The sequence below is a fragment of the Callorhinus ursinus genome, unplaced genomic scaffold, assembly GCF_003265705.2.
Source record: "Callorhinus ursinus isolate GAN/ISIS: 27379988/994484 unplaced genomic scaffold, GSC_fseal_2.0 scaffold4, whole genome shotgun sequence".
Classification (NCBI taxonomy): Eukaryota; Metazoa; Chordata; class Mammalia; order Carnivora; family Otariidae; genus Callorhinus; species Callorhinus ursinus.
In genome coordinates, this window is record NW_027397066.1 from 33,085,970 (window position 1) to 33,105,281 (window position 19,312).

At 41.5% G+C, this 19,312-nt stretch overlaps 1 protein-coding gene across 1 annotated transcript in view; it reads left to right on the top strand.

Moving 5' to 3' along the window:
- N4BP2 (NEDD4 binding protein 2) overlaps positions 1-19,312 on the top strand; it is a 124,196-nt gene that overhangs the window by 100,366 nt on the left and 4,518 nt on the right. The window contains exon 18 of the mRNA XM_025887085.2: positions 14,793-14,843. Within this exon, the coding sequence (XP_025742870.1) occupies positions 14,793-14,802 (10 nt within the window). The 3' untranslated portion in view covers positions 14,803-14,843. The remainder of the gene's footprint in view (positions 1-14,792; positions 14,844-19,312) is intronic.

The window sequence follows — 19,312 nt, forward strand, 5'->3', positions numbered from 1 at the left end:
GGAGATACAAAGTCTTTACAGGGGTAATTAGGTTAAAATGGGGCCATAGGGGTGGGCTCTGACCCAGTACACTGCTGTCCTTACAAAAAAGGGAAATTTGGGCATAGCGATATGCATAGAAGACAATATGAAGAGACGCGGGATGAGGATGGCCATCTGCAAGCCAAGAAGAGAGGGGCCTAGAACTCTCCATTAATCCCATTCAAAACAAAAATCTGCTAGCATTTTGGGGACTTTCCCGTCTTAACCTTTTTGCCGCGTATATATATGAAACATTTAAATAGTTGAGATCGTATTTTATATATATCTTTGTATCCTGCATTTTGCAATGAAAGTTAAACCACGCACCTTTTCTCATGTTATTAAAAGTATTAGTTGTAATAGTTATAAATATACTCCATAATGTGAATTACTGTAATGTAATTTATTTCCCTATTGTTGGACATTTCATGCTGATCAGTTTTCATCACTAATAATGTGATAAACATCTGTCCTCATTTCTAATTATTTCCAAACTGGATTCCTAGATTCCTTTTCATCTTTTGTTGTCTCTTCTCTTCTTCTTTGATTAGATCATTGTTTATGATTCTAGGAGCAGAGAGTGTATAATTTGAACAAAAAAACTCCCAAGATGATTCCAATAGACATACCCCTGTCCCTCCCAACTTCGGTTAAGAACTGCAGGATTAAGGCGATGAAGTCACTCTGGTGACTGGAAGAAAATATGAGAAGGACAGGAACCATAATAAAGGCCCAAACAATTGTGACGTATCTTTTTTCACTGAGTTAAATTTTAATTATTTAAGCTCCCAGTGCTTGCATCTAAAACTCACAGTCAAAGCAGGTGTCACCAACAGCCAGCCTTATTCTTCTGCCTTCCAGAATTCTCCTCCAGTTTCCAATCTGGGGGAGAGGAGAAGGCCTGGGGCAGTGCCTGGCTGAAGCTCAACTTTGAAAACAGCATTTCCACAGTATTTTGGACATGGGTTGATTATGAAAGGAAAAAGTTAACTAGGTTCTTTGTGGGATAAAAGGTGATCTGGTGTCATGCAGAAGGAAGGAAGGGAGGGAAAGAGGTTGCTTTGCTTTGATTTTTTAAGACTTTTTGCTCAAGGAGAGCACAGACTTAGCATGAGGGTATCCAACTTCAAAAAATATATATTTTATTTATTTATTTGACAGAGAGACACGGCCAGAGAGGGAACACAAGCAGGGGGAGTGGGAGAGGGAGAAGCAGGCTTCCCACTGAGCCAGGAGCCCCATGCGGGGCTCGATCCCAGGACCCTGGGATCATGACCTGAGCCGAAGGCAGACGCTTAACGACTGAGCCACCCAGGCGCCCCGATATCCACCTTTTTAGTATTAGACAAATTATCCCATTGCCAGTGATCAGAAACCCCATTTGTAGGGCATAGGACTTTAGCTCTTCTGGAGGCTGCTCCCAGTTCTAACGTTCTACCATTTTCTCTGCCCTCAACTGGCGCACAGGTCTTTTTTGAGAGAACAACTCTACTTTTATAAATCATTTGTAGCCTAGATGTCTGCTGGGGTCACTCTGTCCTTCGAAATTCAAATAAAATTGCCACAACGAAATGCTTTTATTAGGAAATGAGGGTGACTGAAAAGAAAGAGACCAAACATTTCACTTGAGAAACCAGAAAAGAAACAACAGAATAAATCAAAGAAAGTAACAGGGAGATGAATTACTTGCTCAGAAATGAGTACAATTCAAAAGCAGTCTTGCGGCGCCTGGGTGGCTCAGTCAGTTAAGCGACGGACTCTTGATTTGGGTTCAGGTCATGATCTAAGGGTTGTGAGATGGATCCCCATGCAGGGCTCTGTGCTGGGCATGGAGCCTGCTTGCGATTCTCTCTCTCACTCTCCCTCTGCCCCTCCCCTCTGCCCTCAACCTGTGCATGCACATGCTCTCTCCCCCCCTCTCCCTCTACAAAAGAAAAACCAGTCTTTACCTTTCTGATGCCTGTCTGTGTCAGTACAAATGAAACAGATAAAATCAGAAAAAAATAAATTAGAAAATAAAAATATAACAAGAGTTGGTAAGTAAAACCAGAGCTGTTCCTCATGATATATAAATGTTATAGAGAAGATTCTTGTTGACTCATTAAGAAAAATAAAAGAAAAAAACCGTTCAGCTTTGGGCACAAAAAAGGTACCCACAGAGATGGAAGAGATTCAAGAATTAAAAGATGAACTAGCAGTATGTGGGCAACATGTGCCTTTCTGGAGATTCCAGTGATTATTAACAAAAACATGGGCACAGTTTGTCATGGTAAAAACAATGAACCACCTTGGTCTCCCAGCCACAATGCTAACAAGGATAATGATCAGACTGTCTAAATAACAACACAAAGTTGCCCGGGGCTAAACAAAGCTTGGGAAAGGTTTGAACTCGAAGTAGTCCCTGAGACTTCCTAAATGTATAGATTAAATGTGTAGGAAATGAGCTTCCCTTGAATGTGAAGGGTGCATTTGCCGCAGATAAGATGAGACAGGTTTGTGTAACTGCTGTTGGAGAAACCCGTCAGGGCAAGACTCACAGTCAAAACATAATTCCTACCTTACGTCCTTCTATTTCCTTAGAGCTGGTTGAGTTTTCTTGCTGGTGCTTCTGTTTGATTTGTTGTGTGGCGCCTTGCCCTTCTTATTTGCTGTCTTCAGTTTTCTGTCTGTCTGCAGTTGCTGAGTTTCATTTTTCTAATAGAGGCAGGTGGCAGAAAGGTTAAATAAAGACCATTATAAGGATTGGCGGCATTTCTGCAGTGTTTATTTGTGGGCTATTTCAGATATTAAAATACTTTGGGAAACTTCTGTCATCAAGGAATGGCAAAATAATTGTAGCTAATGTTTACTGACACTTTCCGTATTGCAAAGAGTGTTCTGAGCCCTTAGTAGGTAGGTACTGACTCATTTAATCCTCACAAGTGTCTTATGAGGAAACCAAGGCACTTAGAAGTTAAATTATTTTCCCAAGGTTATACAGCATCATTAAGATTTGAACTCGGGCTGTTTGGGGCTAGAGTCTGTACTCTTCATTATTATGTTATTGTCATGTCATTTTGGTAGAATCATAAATCATAAAATAAAGGAAAATCTTGTTTACATTTTGGAGTGGTAAAATCTTTCTAAATCATTTCCAAAATTAAGATCTTGGGCGTGAAACTGTGGAAAGAGCCAAGATGCCCATCGACAGATGAATGGATAAAGAAGATGTGGTATATATACACAATGGAGTATTATGCAGCCATCAAAAGGAATGAGATCTTGCCATTTGCAACGACGTGGATGGAACTGGAGGGTGTTATGCTGAGTGAAATAAGTCAATCAGAGAAAGACATGTATCACATGACCTCACTGATATGAGGAATTCTTAATCTCAGGAAACAAACTGAGTGTTACTGGAGTGGTTGGGGGTGGGAGGGATGGGATGGCTGGGTGATAGACATTGGGGAGGGTATGTGCTACGGTGAGCGCTGTGAATTGTGCAAGACTGTTGAATCACAGATCAGTACTTCTGAAACAAATAACGCAACATATTTTAAGAAAAAAGGAAAAGAAGAAGATAACAGGAGAGGAAGAAAAGGGGAGTATGTCAGAGGGGGAGACGAACCATGAGAGATGATGGACTCTGAAAAACAAACTGAGGGTTTAGAGGGTGGGGGGTGGGGGGATGGGTTAGCCTGGTGATGGGTATTGAGGAGGGCACGTTCTGCATGGAGCACTGGGTGTTATGAACAAACAATGAATCATGGAACACTGCATCAAAAACTAATGATGTAATATATGGTGATTAACATAACAAGAAAAAATTAAAAAAAAAAAGATCTTGGGCGTGGCAAAAGACACCATAGACAAAATTAAAAGACAAATGACTGACCAAGAGATATTTTTGTTAAATATATATAGACCAATTATTGATATCTTTAACATATAAACATTTTTTCCTAAATCAGTATGAAAAAAGAAACCATTTATTTATTTTTCATTTATTCATTTATTTATTTGTCAGAGAGAGAGTGAGAGAGAGAGAGGCAGAGGGAGAAGCAGGCTCCTTGCTGAGCAGGGAGCCCGAGGCGGGACTTGATCCCAGGACCCGGGGATCATGACCTGAGCCGAAGGCAGACACCTAACCGACTGAGCCACCCAGGCGTCCCCAAAAGAGAAACAATTTAATAGAAAAAATCAGGCACAAGATATAAATATGCATTTCAGAGAAAAAATGTAAATGACCCATAAATATGTGAAAAGATGTTAAGTCGCACTAATTATTTAGCTTGAGACCACTTTAAAGCTGACAAAAAGTAAAAAGATTTATAGCATCTAGTGTGGGGAGAGTACAGGCCAACAGGCCCTCTCATACAGCAGTGGTAGTCTTCTCTGGAACGGAGTTTGGTAATAGCTTCTACAATAAAGAATATATCTACTCTGAAACCTTGGAAAGTCTCTTACTGTCATTTATTCCAGGAATATTTAATTGTTAATGCACAATTGCACTCAGGTGTTACAGTATTTTGCACTAGTACTGTTTGTAATAGCAAAAAAGTGAGTTTACATCAATATGGACTAGTTAAATTAATTATGCTGTTTCCATATGATGGAATACTATGCTGTTCTTATCGAATGAGGTTAATTTATTTGGAAAGATGTCCTGGGCATATTGATTCGTTAAAACAAAACAAAAGTAAGTTGCAAAAGAATATGTCTAACATGACTCTATTTCTGGTATAAAGAAAAATGATATGCAAAACATATATATAAATAGCATTAAAACATGCTAATATATGTACAATATTGGTTCTAAAAATCGTTGCATTTTGGAAATACAGCATTTCCACCCACTTTTCTGGGAACTTGGGGAAGCATTTGCTTGTTTTAAGCTCTGTTTTCAGCTTCCCCTGAATGTACAGCCTTTTGGTGTTTCACGTATGCTGTGGTTTTACTCTGCCTTGACCCTTTCTCCTTAGTTTTCCCAAAAACCTGCTCATGCCAGGCTATCGTTTATATTAGATTTTTACCGAGAATTTGCTAACATCAGGAAATTACATTGTAGCCGAGTGCAATAGGTGACTTAATATTTCATACTAGTCCTCTTTATTCTTAAAACTTCTTTGGTCAAATCTTAAGCCCCCATCTCCTCCCTAAATAGCCATCGGCGGTCCTGGCTTCTCACCACATTGCTAGCCCTTTCTCTTCTTCAGCCTTTCTGTTTTCCTTTGCATGCCAGCCCCACACTGCCAACTTTCTGTTCATTTCTTCTGGATAGCAATTCACTGATACTGTGGTCATTCGCCTTCTAAAAGCCATTTTTGTTACTAGCTTAGCTCATAAATTAATACATCAGTTAGCATTCGGTTTAATTGTGTATGACAGGGCCACCTGGGTGGCTCAGTTGGTTGGGCGACTGCCTTTGGCTCTGGTCATGATCCTGGAGTCCCAGGATCGAGTCCCGCATCGGGCGCCCGGCTCCTTGGGGAGTCTGCTTCTCCCTCTGACCTTCTCCCCCTCATGCTCTCTCTCACTCTGTCTCTCAAATAAATAAATGAAATCATTAAAAAAATTGTTTATGACAGAAAACCCTAAAACGATAGTGGGATGGGCAAGATAGTTATCCATCTCTCTGTTCTGCGCAGACCAAACCCAGAGATAGATGCTCCAGGGCTGGTGTGGCAGCAACGCGAGCATCAGGGACCCAGCCTCCTTCTAGCTTGTTCCTCCAAGCTCAGCTCACGGCTTTCATCTCATGGTCCAAGTTGGCTGTTCAAACTTGAGCATCTAAGAAGGAAAGGACAAAGAAGAAAGTACCTGTTCCTAACTAGGGACAATCTGGGAAGTTGCCTGAAGGTTGCCCACACCGCAGTAGCCAGAACAAAGCCATATGACTACATCCAGCCGAAAGGAAGGCTGGGCTATATTGCTGTTATCCTGGGCTGCAGTGTGCTTGGTTGAAAATTATTTTCTATTGCTGAGGAAAGGGATTTTGGAGAACAACCATCAGTCTTGGCACAACTAGCAATGCTTATCTTGCACACAAGGAAAGGTCAGGCAGAGGCAGGAACACACACAGAGGACACAGGAATGTTCGCTGTGGCTGGAACGGGACATGTGGTGCGAGGTGGGGCTAGAAGGGTAGGCAGGAGCCATGTTAGGAAGGGCTTTGACAATCAAAGTGGGGAGTTTGAGTCAGCCAGTAGGGAGCCAACTATAGTCTTACATCTGATATTAATTCTTCCAGGGATTTATATTGCCCATCTACATGAGTTACTTTATTTAATATTTTCTAATGTAAAAATTATAACCTGCGAAGTCCAATATTTAGAAAATAGAGGGATGGATAAAAACAATTTATTGTCAATCCTGTCCCCCCTAAGACAGTTCTGTTAATGGCTTGGGTTTGTCTCCTCACAGTCTTTGAAAACATTGTTGTAATCATAGTGCATTTATAATCCCAAGTTGTTTTTCTTTTTCCTTTTATTTTCACATAATATTACACTATGAGCATCTCCTCATGTGGCCACACTGTCCTCCTAAATATTATTTTAAAATGACTGTGTAATATCCCAGTAAAGTAATCTAACCATTTCTTTTTATTTTCCAGCTTTATTGAGATATATTTGACATACAATATTTTATATACCTAACCCTTTCTGTATGACACCCCACACTGGTGGCCATTTAGATTGGATATTGGCTAAATTTTTTTTTTTACATTTTGTAAGATGTTGATAGCTTTAACTTCAAATTCTTGTTATGTGTTACTCTATCGTTACAGGACATTCAGTTGCAAGTATTAGAATAACAAACTGTGGCTTAGATAATGCAGGCAGATAATTTTCTCACATAATAAAAATTAAGAGGTGGTGAGTGAGTCAATAATGTTCTGGTTCTGTGTCTCTGTAGTTTTCTTGGCTTTCTCATTTGTCCTAAGATGGCTGCTGTAGGGCCTGGGTGGCTCAGTTGGTTAAGCAACTGCCTTCTGCACAGGTCATGATCCTGGAGTCCTGGGATCGAGCCCTGCACCGGGGGCCCTGACCCTTCTGACCCTCCCCTGTCTCATCCTCTCTCTCATTCTCTCTCTCTCAAATAAATAAATAAAATCTTTAAAAAAAAAAAAAAAAGAAGGCTGCTGTAGCTCCCAGAGCAAAGCATTCTCCTATGGCAACACCCAAAGCAGAAAAGGAAGGTGCTTTCTGACCATGTCTCCCTGATCTAACTGGTGAGGAACATCTTTCCCAGGAACCCTCAAGAAAGACTTTTCCAAATATTTGATTGAGTAGAACTGGGTCACATGGCTACCCGGAGCCACATGGAAGCTGGGAAGCCAGGAACCAGAAGATTCTCTTTCACTGTCTTGGACTAGACATCATGGTTCATCCCCTGATTTGGGACTGTCTGGCCATCCGGAAATACAGGTTCTGTTAGCAAGGAAGAGGAAATGGCTATGGGGCAGGCAGTCATCCAAATTAACAGTTAACATTGGCACTCATTGTAGAGACAAAACCACAGAAACGTTTTTTTTGGTCATAGTCTCAAAAACTAGTCCTGTATTGCTAAACGGGCTACGATAGAGAGCCAAGTCCTCAAAATACAGTGCTGTGATTTCTCATTACTTTTTTCTTTTTTTTTTTTACATTGAAACCACATCTGCCTTTTTTTAAAATAAAACATTTGCAGCAAACCAAGAAAATGAAGTGAAACCAATTACATTATAGTACCATTAAAGAGAATAAACTATGTTTATAGTACTTTTTTTATAAAGATTTTTTATTTTTATTATTTGACAGAGAGCACAAGCAGGGGGAGTGGCAGAGGGAGAAGGAGAAGCGGGCTCCCTGCAGCCACCCAGGTGTCCTTTTATAGTACTTTATTAACAGCAGCTTGTAATGTTTATTTTTCTGATTATAGAATTCATCCTGTTAAAAATTTACAGAGTACAAAAGATTAAAGAAAAATAAGTGAAAAACTTATCTTTAATTTCACCATTCAGAGATCTAGTTTTTTTTTAAATTTTTTATTATGTTAATCACCATACATTCCATCATTAGTTTTTGATGTAGTGTTCTATGATTCATTGTTTGTGCATAACACCCAGTGCTCCACGCAGAATGTGCCCTCTTCAATACCCATCACCAGGCTAACCCATCCCCCCATGCCCGTCCCCTCTAGAACCCTCAGTTTGTTTTTGATCTTGTTATTTTTGATCCTTTTAGACATATAAATATATTTTTTCATATATAGGATTTTATTGTACAGATACTTTAGTTTTGTATTTTTCTATATTAATAAATCTATGATCCTTTTAAAAAATAGCAGATTTTCTTGATTTTTTGCATGTTTCTCTCCAATGTGTACCTTATACTGTGTTTATGAATGAGTTGGGAAATGTAATTTGTTTTCTTGTAGGGAAATGCTGTAGAATTTAATTGATCTAGAGAGTTCTCTCACTGGCTGCATGGCCTTATGTAAATTACTTAATCTTTCTGAACTTCAGCTTTCTTATTTATATAATGAGGTTGCTGAGAATAATAATAATACTGGTTTTTGCTATTTTACAGTGATATTGTGAGGATCAAATATAATATACATAAAAGTATTTTGTAAATTGTAAATTAATCTGAAGGACAAAAATTCAAAATTAAAAGAGAACTTAGTAACTTAATGTTTTCCTTCCAAAGCATTAAAAAACCTCATTATTTTATATGTAGAAGATTAATTTAAAAGAAAGGAATTACAGAGAACAAAACAATCTTATTTTATACTTCAAATAATAAACACCATAGGAAAAAATATACCAAAAGATAGGTTTCCTCACAATTATAAAAACAATTTTTAGTCTTTTTTAAAAAGACTTTATTTATTTATATGAGAGAGAGAGAGAGAAAGAAAGTGTGTGCGTGAGCAGTGGGAAGGGCAGAGGGAGAGGGAGAAGCCGACTCCCCACTGAGTGCAGAGCCCCACGTGAAACTCCTTCCGAGGACCCTGAGATCACGACTTGAGCTGAAGTCAGACACTCAACTGATTGAGCCACCCAGGTGCCCTGTTTTTTTCACTTTTATAATAATATTTATTTGATTCTTCTTATAATAAAATCAGTAAATATTCTTATGGTAAAACCTTAAAAAAACATGTAGATAGGTAAGTAAAAAAGGAGAAAAAAAAATCCCTTATAATCCAATCATCCAGAAGAAATTATGTTAACATTTTAGTGTAAACCATTTTGTTTTGGGGGCACCTGGGTGGCTCAGTCGGTTGGGCAACCGACTCTTGATTTTGGCTCAGGTCGTGATCTCAGGGTCTTGAGTTGGGCGCCTGGTTTGGCGGGGAGTATGCTTCTCTCCCTCTCACTCTGCCCACCCCCCCTCCCAACAGCCCCCCCCCCGCACACTCTCTCTAAAATAAATACATCTTTTTAAAAAACCATTTTGTTTTTGATAAACATATGAAAACTCAACATTTTTACTTTGAAAATGTTTTAATAGAAGTTTTGCTTTTTAAAATGTTTATGTGGTTAAAAAAGTAAAAAGAATAGATATTTATGACTAATCTTGAAATTTTATGTATAATTTTCAATATCATTTAACAGAAAGTGCTCATTAAAGAGAATGTTTACAAAAATACTTCCTTTTCTCCTAAGTGCATAAAGAACTGCACAGCTATAATAATTTAGGAAATAGTACTACTAAGAAAGCAACAGGTTTAGTTTGAAACCAAATGTTGCAATCGTTGACTGCACTCGTCACAAACATGTTTTCCTCTAATAAAGCATCAAGCATTTCCCACTACCTCTTTCTTTTTGAGCTCAGACACTGCACAAGTTTCCCGGAAACCCCACTCTTTTATTTCTGAGTAGTCCTTTATCTTTCCCATGAGAAAGATAAAGCTCCTAGATAGCTTAGGATAGCTTTCCCAGCCACGATTTGCATTTTAAAGGAAGTTTAAGACAGGACTTCTAAGAGGTTTAGCACAGAAACCTCTGGAATCCCTTGTTTTTGGAGGCTGCAAGGGAGTGGAATTTGCATCTGGTTGGAATCATCTAAATAAGACCCTGGTAGAGTCTGAGTAATGAGGAAGATGACTTTGCAAGGTTCAGCTGTGGTTCAGTAGTTGTCCTGAGAATCAACTGCTATAAAATCACTGGCTATTAGGCAAAACATATTGAGGCTGAGGCAGTGACAAGGGTTTATGGAAAAAACTTAGGTCGACTTGCTCAATGTAGGTGAAAACAACAACGATTTTTCTATTTGGTTTACATTAATGATACATGCTTATTATAGAAAATTTGGGATATACAGAAAAGGAAAAAGGAAAACATAAAAAATCACTTGTGTCTTATCACCCAAAGGTTACCTCTAATTAACACTTGCATATGTGCATATCATACGTTGAATTCAAATTCAAGTTTTATATTGTGCTTTTTTTCATTGAACCGCATATTGTGAGCACCTTCCCCTGTCATTAAATATTTTTTGATTTATAATGACCTGAAATTGCCTGCTTCTTCAGACTGAGCTACTAGTAGCAAAGAAATGAAATCAGTACCTTCCGGAAGAAAGTTATTGCCTCTACTACCCACACCTGTCTCTCTTTTATTGTGCCCATGACTATTTTTCCTGACAAGCAATGCCAAATGGTGTCAAGTCTCAGCTCGATGACATGATTTTTTTTTTTTTAATCTATGGACCTAATTGCACTTTATAAATAAGTACAAACTTTCACACAGATGTTTCAATCTGGTTCTCTCCATGAATGTTGCATCAGTAATAAAGTGAATGGAATTCACATTTTTGCTTAGTTGACTCAACATTTATCATTTGAGCCGTGGCTATTTCTAAGACAAGAAGTTACTTGGTAAGGAAGGAGGACTATGTTAATCTGAATCTGGCTTCCCAAAGCTCTGGCCACATTACTCCAGATTTGCTAACAGATCAAATATAAAATTTTTGACTGAAGTAAATGCCAGCTTAAGGAAGATGCTGCTTTCTGATGAGGTTAAAGAGGTCCCCAGTGATTTTTTTCAACCTTTTTTTTTTTTTTTAAGATTCTTTATTCATTTGAGGGAGAGAGAGCGCACAAGCAGGGGGAGGTTCAGAGGGAGAGGAAGAAGCAGACTCCCCGCTGAGCAGGGAACCCCCCCCCCCGCCACGTGGGCCTCGATCCCAGGACTCTTGGGATCGTGATCTGAGCCCAAGGCAGACACTTAACCGACTGAGCCACCCAGGGACCCCCTCAACCATTCTTAATGAGAGAATGGAATCTTAAAACAAAAAGAAAAACATGAAACTACATTCATCCAAAGTGAGAAATCTACATACAAACTGGGCATTTGTGCAAAAAAATTTTTAAGCTGCTATATGTAATTAAAACCCCATTGGCCATTTTATTTTCAACCCATAACATATCCCGAATTCCTTGTGTTCGTTATTTGTTCCTATAAGATGCATTTTATTCATTTAAGAGAATGACCTGTTCAAATTATGAACTGACAAGCCATATCAATTCTAGTATGTGTGATTTTCAGAAGAAAGTCCCATGCCTCTTCTATAGATCAGTGTGTGTCTGTAACAGCTTCCAGAACTTTATTCAGGAGTGCATGTGAAGCCATTTTTACACTTGTCCTTCACATTGTCAGCACCACAATTCAGTAGTGGCTGAAATTCCTCTGGCCTATTTGTGTAGTGGCAATAGCTAATAAAAATAGTATCTAAAAATAATGTGTCTAAAATTCATGCCTATCCACAGAAGCAGGAAATGAGAGGCGTCTTAGAAAAAGACAAAAGAAGCAAAGAACCATTCTTTAAAAGCACAAGGAATAGGGAGAGGGCAAAGGAAAAATTTCTGGTTTTTCGGATGAGAATAATGACAGCTCTTGAAAATCAATCTTCTTTAACAAACCATGTGAAATTCAGGCAAACAGGCTGGGTACCAGCCCGGCCCCTCACCCGATGTGAGAGACCCTCCTAATAACTAACATTGAAGTGATAGAGCTGTACCGTCTAGTGAAGGGTACTGAAGTTTGGCAAAATTCCACAGGCTACCATCACAAAAAATGGTTTATGGAATCAGGTCATGCCATTTATTGCCTGGGCAATATTGAACCAGATACTTAAGTTTTCTGTGCCTCAGTCTCTTCCTTTGCAAATGGAGGTAACAATGGTACTTACCTCATACTGGTTAGGATGATTAAGTTAAAAATGCATATAAAGTGTTTAACTGGAACAAGTTAAATGCTCAATGAATGGTAGGCCAGTGTGACTGATATCATTAAGTTATTATCATGAGCTGGTTAAAAAGAGGATGGGAGCAGAGAATAGCAAGCTGAAGGACAAGGCAAATTTGTGGCACTGTCTTGACAAGCTCCTACCACCCCGGAATTTTCCGCTAGGTATTTAGCTTTGGTCATAGTTCTCCCTAGAGGTCAGCAGTCCATCACGAAATGACTTACAAGGTTTCAGAGAAGAGACTCAGAAAGGGCAGAGAGGTGGAGAAGGAAGCATAGTGGAGGACTGGGGCCGAGAGGGGAGCACCCACAAGACCCCCCCACCTTCTAGTCGGGGAGGGCCGCCTCCCAGAGATGGCAGTCAGCTCCCCTGTCCCACGGAGGGCACACGAGGAAGCAGGGCTTTCAGCGCGGAGCAGAAGGCAAATGCTCAGTAAATCTAGGGATGCTGATGTGAAGGACCACTGAACATTAAAATCACTATTGGGTGTTTTATTTTTTATTTTTTTTAAAGATTTTATTTATTTATTTGACACTGAGAGAGAGAGAGAGAGAGAGAGAGCACATGAGAGGGGGGAGGGTCAGAGGGAGAAGCAGACTCCCTGCCGAGCAGGGGGCCTGATGCGGGACTCGATCCAGGGACTCCAGGATCATGACCTGAGCTGAAGGCAGTCGCTTAACCAACTGAGCCACCCAGGCACCCCGTTTAACAGACTTTAACTCCCTCTTCTTCTCAGTGAGGACTTTCCTGAGTTTCATATGTGCATATGCACCTTGCCCAAGCTTTCTATCCCTCTTTTCTGCTTTATTTTTCTTCTTAGCAATTAGCACACTGTAACATACTCTATTACTAGATTATCATGTTCATTGCATATCTCTCCAGGAGACGCAAACTCACGAGAGAGAGCAGGCTGTTTTATTTTTGTGGTTGTTATTGTTCACTGCTGTCTCTCCAGGGCCTAGCACGGTGCTTAACAAATATTATAGCAAGTGTTCAATAAATATTTGTGGGATGAGAAGAGAAAGGACAAATTTCACTTATCTTAAGGTGTTTGTAGCGTATGAACAGATGACCTCAGGAGGCATGTCTGAAGATTCTGTGATTGTCTGATTATGCATAAGAAATAAAGTGCCATTAAGAACTTGATTCTAATGAAACAAGACGAAACCAGAGAGGGAGACAAACCATAAGAGACTCTTAATCTCAGGAAACAAACTGAGGGTTGCTGGAGTGGAGGGGGTTGGGAGGGATGGGGTGGCTGGGTGATGGACATTGGGGAGGGTATGTGCTATGGTGAGCGCTGTGAATTGTGTAAGACTGATGAATCACAGACCTGTACCCCTGAAACAAATAATACATTATATGTTAATAAAAAAAGAACTTGATTTTAGGGACACCCGGATGGCTCAGTCGGTTAAGCATCTGCCTTCAACTCAGGTCATGTTCCCAGGGTCCTGGGATCAAGTCCTGCATCAGTCCCCACGCTCAGTGGGGAGTCTGCTTCTCACTCTGCCTTCTGCTCCCCCTGCTTATGCTCTCTCTCTGACAAATAAATAAATAAAATCTTTAAAAAAAAAAAGAGGAACTTGATTTTAAAATTTCTAGATCTTTGGGATGCCTGGCTGGCTCAGTTGGTAGAACATGTGGCTCTTGATCTCGGGGTTGTGGGTTCAAGCCCATGGTGGGACTAGAGATTACTTTTAAAAAGTTCTAGATCCTTTTCAACTGTTGAGACAATGAACACATGACATTAGAATCCTATGCATGATATGCATATCATGCTTGTATGACTTCATCCAGCCAGAAGTGGGCACTGGCAAAGCTTCTCAAATTATGAAATTTAACACTTGTTAGTCAAAGATAGGATAGTGGTGGAGGAAAAAACTCCAGAAGGCAAAAGTTCAAAACAGGAGTGGCTAGTATTAGCCACCGCGTAATGAGCATCTACTATATTTCAAGGACTTTACAGCTTTTTTATAAAATCCTTCCAAGATAGATAGTATTACACCTATCTTCCAGATGGAAAGATCAGGGCCGCATCCTTGCAATTAAATAGGGATGGGCTTTGAATCTTTCTTTGTCTTAATTCAAATTTACACTTTCTCCAAAATTTCAGATTGCCTTTGGGTACAGGCTTCAACCTGTTCCCTCCAGAACTGTGCCAGAGATCTGTTATTTTGAAGAGATGGCAAGTTAACACTCACCGGTCTCTGCCTTATAACTGAAACGTTTGCAACCCCCGCTCTGAGCAGGTGTGCTGAGTTGCAGTTACCCTGTGATGTTTGCGCCCAAACTGAAGATCCCTATCAATGAGTAAAATATGAATGTGAGAAGAAGCAGTGATGGCCTTCTTCTTCTTCCTTTTTTTAAAACAAACCAGCATTTCTGCATCAGAGTGAATGTTGTGCCCTTTGCAGGGGTCCCCTGGGAGTTTAATACACTTGGCCCAAAGACACTGCTCTGACATCATGTCTCAAGCTCCTCTTCTGGATTTGCTCTGAGCCCGAAGCACGTTCTTTTACATTTCTTCAAATGATAGCAAATCTTTGTCCTTTCCAGGTGGATGTGATTTTGGGAGACAGCCCTTTGGAGCTTCATCCAGTGAATAAGGTGGGTCAACAAGCCAGGTTATATATGGAGTTCAGAACATGTTGTGAACAGAGTGTAGTGATTCTGGTTTTCTTCGGTGGTTTATTAAACCGGCTCAGAAGGATATTGTAAGAAGGCTCTCGAAGTGCTTTGACAAATGCCTGCAGCATAGGAGAAGTGCCCCAGCTCCTGAGCAATCGCTTTGGAGGGTGATGGTCATCTGACCACGTGAGCTCTGTTCCGACAGTAGAAGAAAGAAAAGCACCATTAACTTTAGGGCCAGATCTTGCCTGACCTTTGGGTGCTGTCACCCTCTGCAAGGGGAGCCTGCATTGTTATGAATGATGGCTCTATAGTAAAAAGAACCTGGATGTCAATGTCTGCTAGAGTCACACATTTATACTGAGCAAACAAACACGAGTAAAAAGGGCAGGTAAGAATTCGGAGAACCTCATGCTCACTAAAACAAAAGGCAGTGTGCTACCTTAAAACAGTCGGAGGGAAGACAGGATGAGAAGGGCAGCAGGGGAAATGACGGTTCTGGCAATAAGAGGGAAGCGAGGAGATGTCTGAAATGATATTCTTATCTGCGGAGGGTGGCTGTTGTCATAAGGACTTAAAACGCGTCAGGAAGAAATTGTGCACTTGATGTCTAAGCCTGGGGCATTTCTAAGGTATCTTCATATTTAGAATTTTAAAGGGCGTTTTACACGAATGTATTTTGCACTGATGTGTTGTACATCCGAATTCAGCTCTTTCTCTTACAAAGGGCTAACATTTTACATGAAATTTCGTTGTCATGAAATCTCTCAATCAGAAGGAATGTGTGTTTTGGCTTAATACAGTTATCACGCAGTGGGGAGCTGGGTAAGAATAATTACAGTATGACTAATGTCCTGGGTTTCGAAGCATTTAGACAAGGTATTAGTACATACTTTCCATCTTCAGAACCCACTGCAGTATTTTATCTTATTAAGTGGCATATCACAGACGAGGGTCTGTGTAAACATTAAAAGCTACCCACTAAATCAAAATCATTTCAGTTACTAAGTTACTAGTAAGAAGAAGGGGGCGGCATCTTACAGACCCAGGGGAGAAATAATTTAGTAAATGACTGATATCGCAAAGTTCCCAAGATTTTACTGTTCATTATGAATACCATTGTCTTAATTAAGAGTTCTCTTTGGAAGAAATGGCACAGCGCCTTTGCAGTGGGCAAGAATACCACTTATGCATGAGTCCAGGGTGCACAGATGGTTGTCTTGTTATTTACATAAAAATCTTCAGTAAAAGAGGTCCTTGTTAAGACTGTAAAAGAGAAAATAAACCGTGCTTCTGCCCTAGCAGAGGGCATTTCAAACAAAGGTGTTTTGAGAAAGCAAATCTTGGCCTTGCATTTGGATTGCGTTTGCCTGGGAATCTCAGAGGAGGGGCACCAGGAAGAGAGAAAATGGACTTGTGGCCACGGGGGGGGGGGGGGGGGGGGTGGCTCCCCCCCCCCCTCCACAGTGGCCCAGCTCTCCCTGCTGGGAGATATGACCTGAAGGACCAGGACAGCCGGATGGGGTAAATCTTTGTTCTGCTTTTCATAGGCCATAGAGTTTCATTCAACCAGCTGAGGTCTCCTTGGCTTGTAAACCATATTTTAAAATGTTTACCACATTGAGCTATTGCAAGGCTTAGATGAGAGAACCAATCTATCCTTCAGCAAATGGTTCTTGCGTGACAGACTAGTCAACGCCTGAGAGACGCCAGTGAGCAAGGCCAGGCCGTGGGCCTCGAGGGCCTTGGAACTGGGCTTCACAAGGCTATTTGGTGGGGGCTCTGGCAGTGTCAACATGCTGGTGTGAGAGCTCATGGGAGGCCGGTTCCAGAATGTGGCTTATAACAAGGGTCATTTCCCTTATAGGTATCCCATAACCATAGCTTCCTTCCCGCCAGCCACTTTGAATTCCCCAGGATTTACCCCCATCTCGGTCCCAAGGCCGGACTCTGTGGCTTCAGAACGACAGCACCCTCCCACCCCGTCCCTGAGAGGTGTGTGTGTGTGTGTGTGTGTGTGTGTGTGTGTGTGTGTGTGGTGTGTACGTGTATTTTAAGTCATTTGCTTCCGCCCCTCAACATGACCCCTGTCTGTTAACAGAGTGAGGGGGCAAAAGCGAGACAGAGACAGAGACAGAGACAGAGAGATTGGGAGAGAATCAAAAAGAGAGATTTCCAGAAAAGGAAGAAACTTAGATCGCTGTCCCCAACCCGCTCCCGCCCCCGCCCCGGATTAAACTGTATGTGGAGGTTAAAGGTGTGGAAGAGGCGATAGGAGCAGGAGGAAGCCCAGAGTCCACACGAGAACACCAGAAACAACAATCACGCACACACAGCGGGCCAGTCCACCAGAAGAGGAGGGATCAGCCAGAGCGCCACGAGGCAAAGGGGAGTCTGCAGCTGGACACCACAATGCCCTTCCCAGCACCATCCAGGATGCGCTGGGAATGCTTGGACCTCTGGACACACCCCACCTGGCCTGACCCGGGGAGTACGTGTGCCCTTTTGTGGAGAGAAGGCACAAGGCCTGAGGCCTCCTGCTTGTGGCACCTCTTAACTTTGTGTCTCAAAGGGCAGAGTCTTGTTTCACCTTCTATGGCAGGTGGAGGGGGCTGTCCACGCAGGCCGCTGTCCCTGCCCGGCTCCCCCCGCTGTCTCAAGGGACGCTGGGACACAGAAAACCCCTGGGTCTCTTGCTGGAAGTATGACTGATTTTGAACCCTTTGCTGCCCCCAATTTTTTAGAAGCTTGGATGAGAAAACTCTTCTAGCCCCCATTTTCTGAAGAAAATCTGAAATTGATCTTCATCTCTGCATTAAATTGGCGCCTCACAGCAGCATGAGGGATAGTGCACCCCTTATTAACTACCACCTTCCGGCACACCCTCCCCTCCTCGCGCCCCGGATTGCTTTCAGTCCGCTCTTTTGGGAGATGAAATCAGCCTACCCTGAGAAACAAAGCAAGGAACCACCGCACAAAACTTTTCACTGGTTGGGTTTGGTCTAAGGACAGTGTTTCATTTCAGCCGTGATGTCCTCTCTATGAGAATCCAGGGGCCAAGTTCCTCTCTAGTCTCAGCATCCTGAGCAATAATACAGTTTTTTACTGAGGAAGGCATTCAGTTTTTGATGCGGCAGAATTTGTCATTTCATATGGTGGCTTAAACGCTTAGAACCACATGGCACATCTTTTCTGTATCAACCTCACCTCTGGTTTTAGAATTTCTGTCTTCATTTCTCTCAGTGTCATCTTTTCATTTCACATTTTTAATTGGTTTGATCTTGCTAAGGTGTGTGTGTCTTTACTAGCTGCCCTAAATCTTTCGATGAACAAAACCAGAGGTAAATAACTAAAGGATCCACAAGCCCTGTGTTTGGCTTACCTAATAATATCATGATGGTAAACTGACAGAGAATTTTCTAGAAGGAGATAACGTACTCATCAGAGAGCTCAAGGATCTCACCTGGCAGATTTGAGTTCTTCCTGCACGTTAACAAATTGACACTTGGCTTCCTGTAAGAGTCTGTTATGGGCTTTGAGAGTGTGTGTCTGTCCCTGAGAATGCTCATCTTGTACCTTTTATGCCAACCACTGCTGCACTCTAGACAATAGCAATCCTCCTCTACTCCCTTGAACATGGCAAACACTTTCCTACCTCAGGAACTTTGCACATACAGGTGCCTCTGCTTGGACGGTCCTTCCTCCTGCCCTCTCCAGGCCTCTCTTTCTCATTATTAGAGCAATAGCCGTAGCAGCACATTAGAATGATCGGGATGGAGGGGGAGAGGATATATTAATACCCGGGCTCCCACGCAGACAAATTAAAATAGAATCTCTAGGGGTGGAGCCTAGCTACTGGCATTTTTTTTTTAAGCTTCCCAGATGCTTGTAATTTTCAGCCAGGGCTGAGAATCACGGCTGCAGTCTCAGCTTAAATATTAGCTTCTTAAAGAGGCCCTCCTGGACCACCTCTAGGACATAGATATTGTCTTGCTGCCTAGCTCAGCTTCTTCTGTGTTTCCTTTGTAATAATTGCTACAATTTGTAATTAGTGTATTTATTTGAATGGTTTTGTTTGCCCTCCCCACCCCCCACCCAACTAGGACATAGGTGCTGTGAGGACAGGAAATCTATCTGTCTTGGTCTTTGTGCTTTTCTTCAGTACACAGTGTCAGGCGCATAACAGGATTCTGAGTCTACAGTGATGACGATGGCCCTCAAATGATGCTACTGGCCTGTGGGGCCTTCTGGAAGCCAGTGAGTCTCCCTGGAACATTATGAGAGAATCCATGTCAAGGCTCAGTGGCTATTTTCACTGGTAAAATGGTTGCACACACTTTCCTTTCACCTGACTCCTGTGTCCCAGGATTTTTCAAGGGAAATCTGTAAATAAGTCCTGATTCGGAGCATTTCCTTTACGTGCTGGTCCTTCTCCTTCACTTGATTTT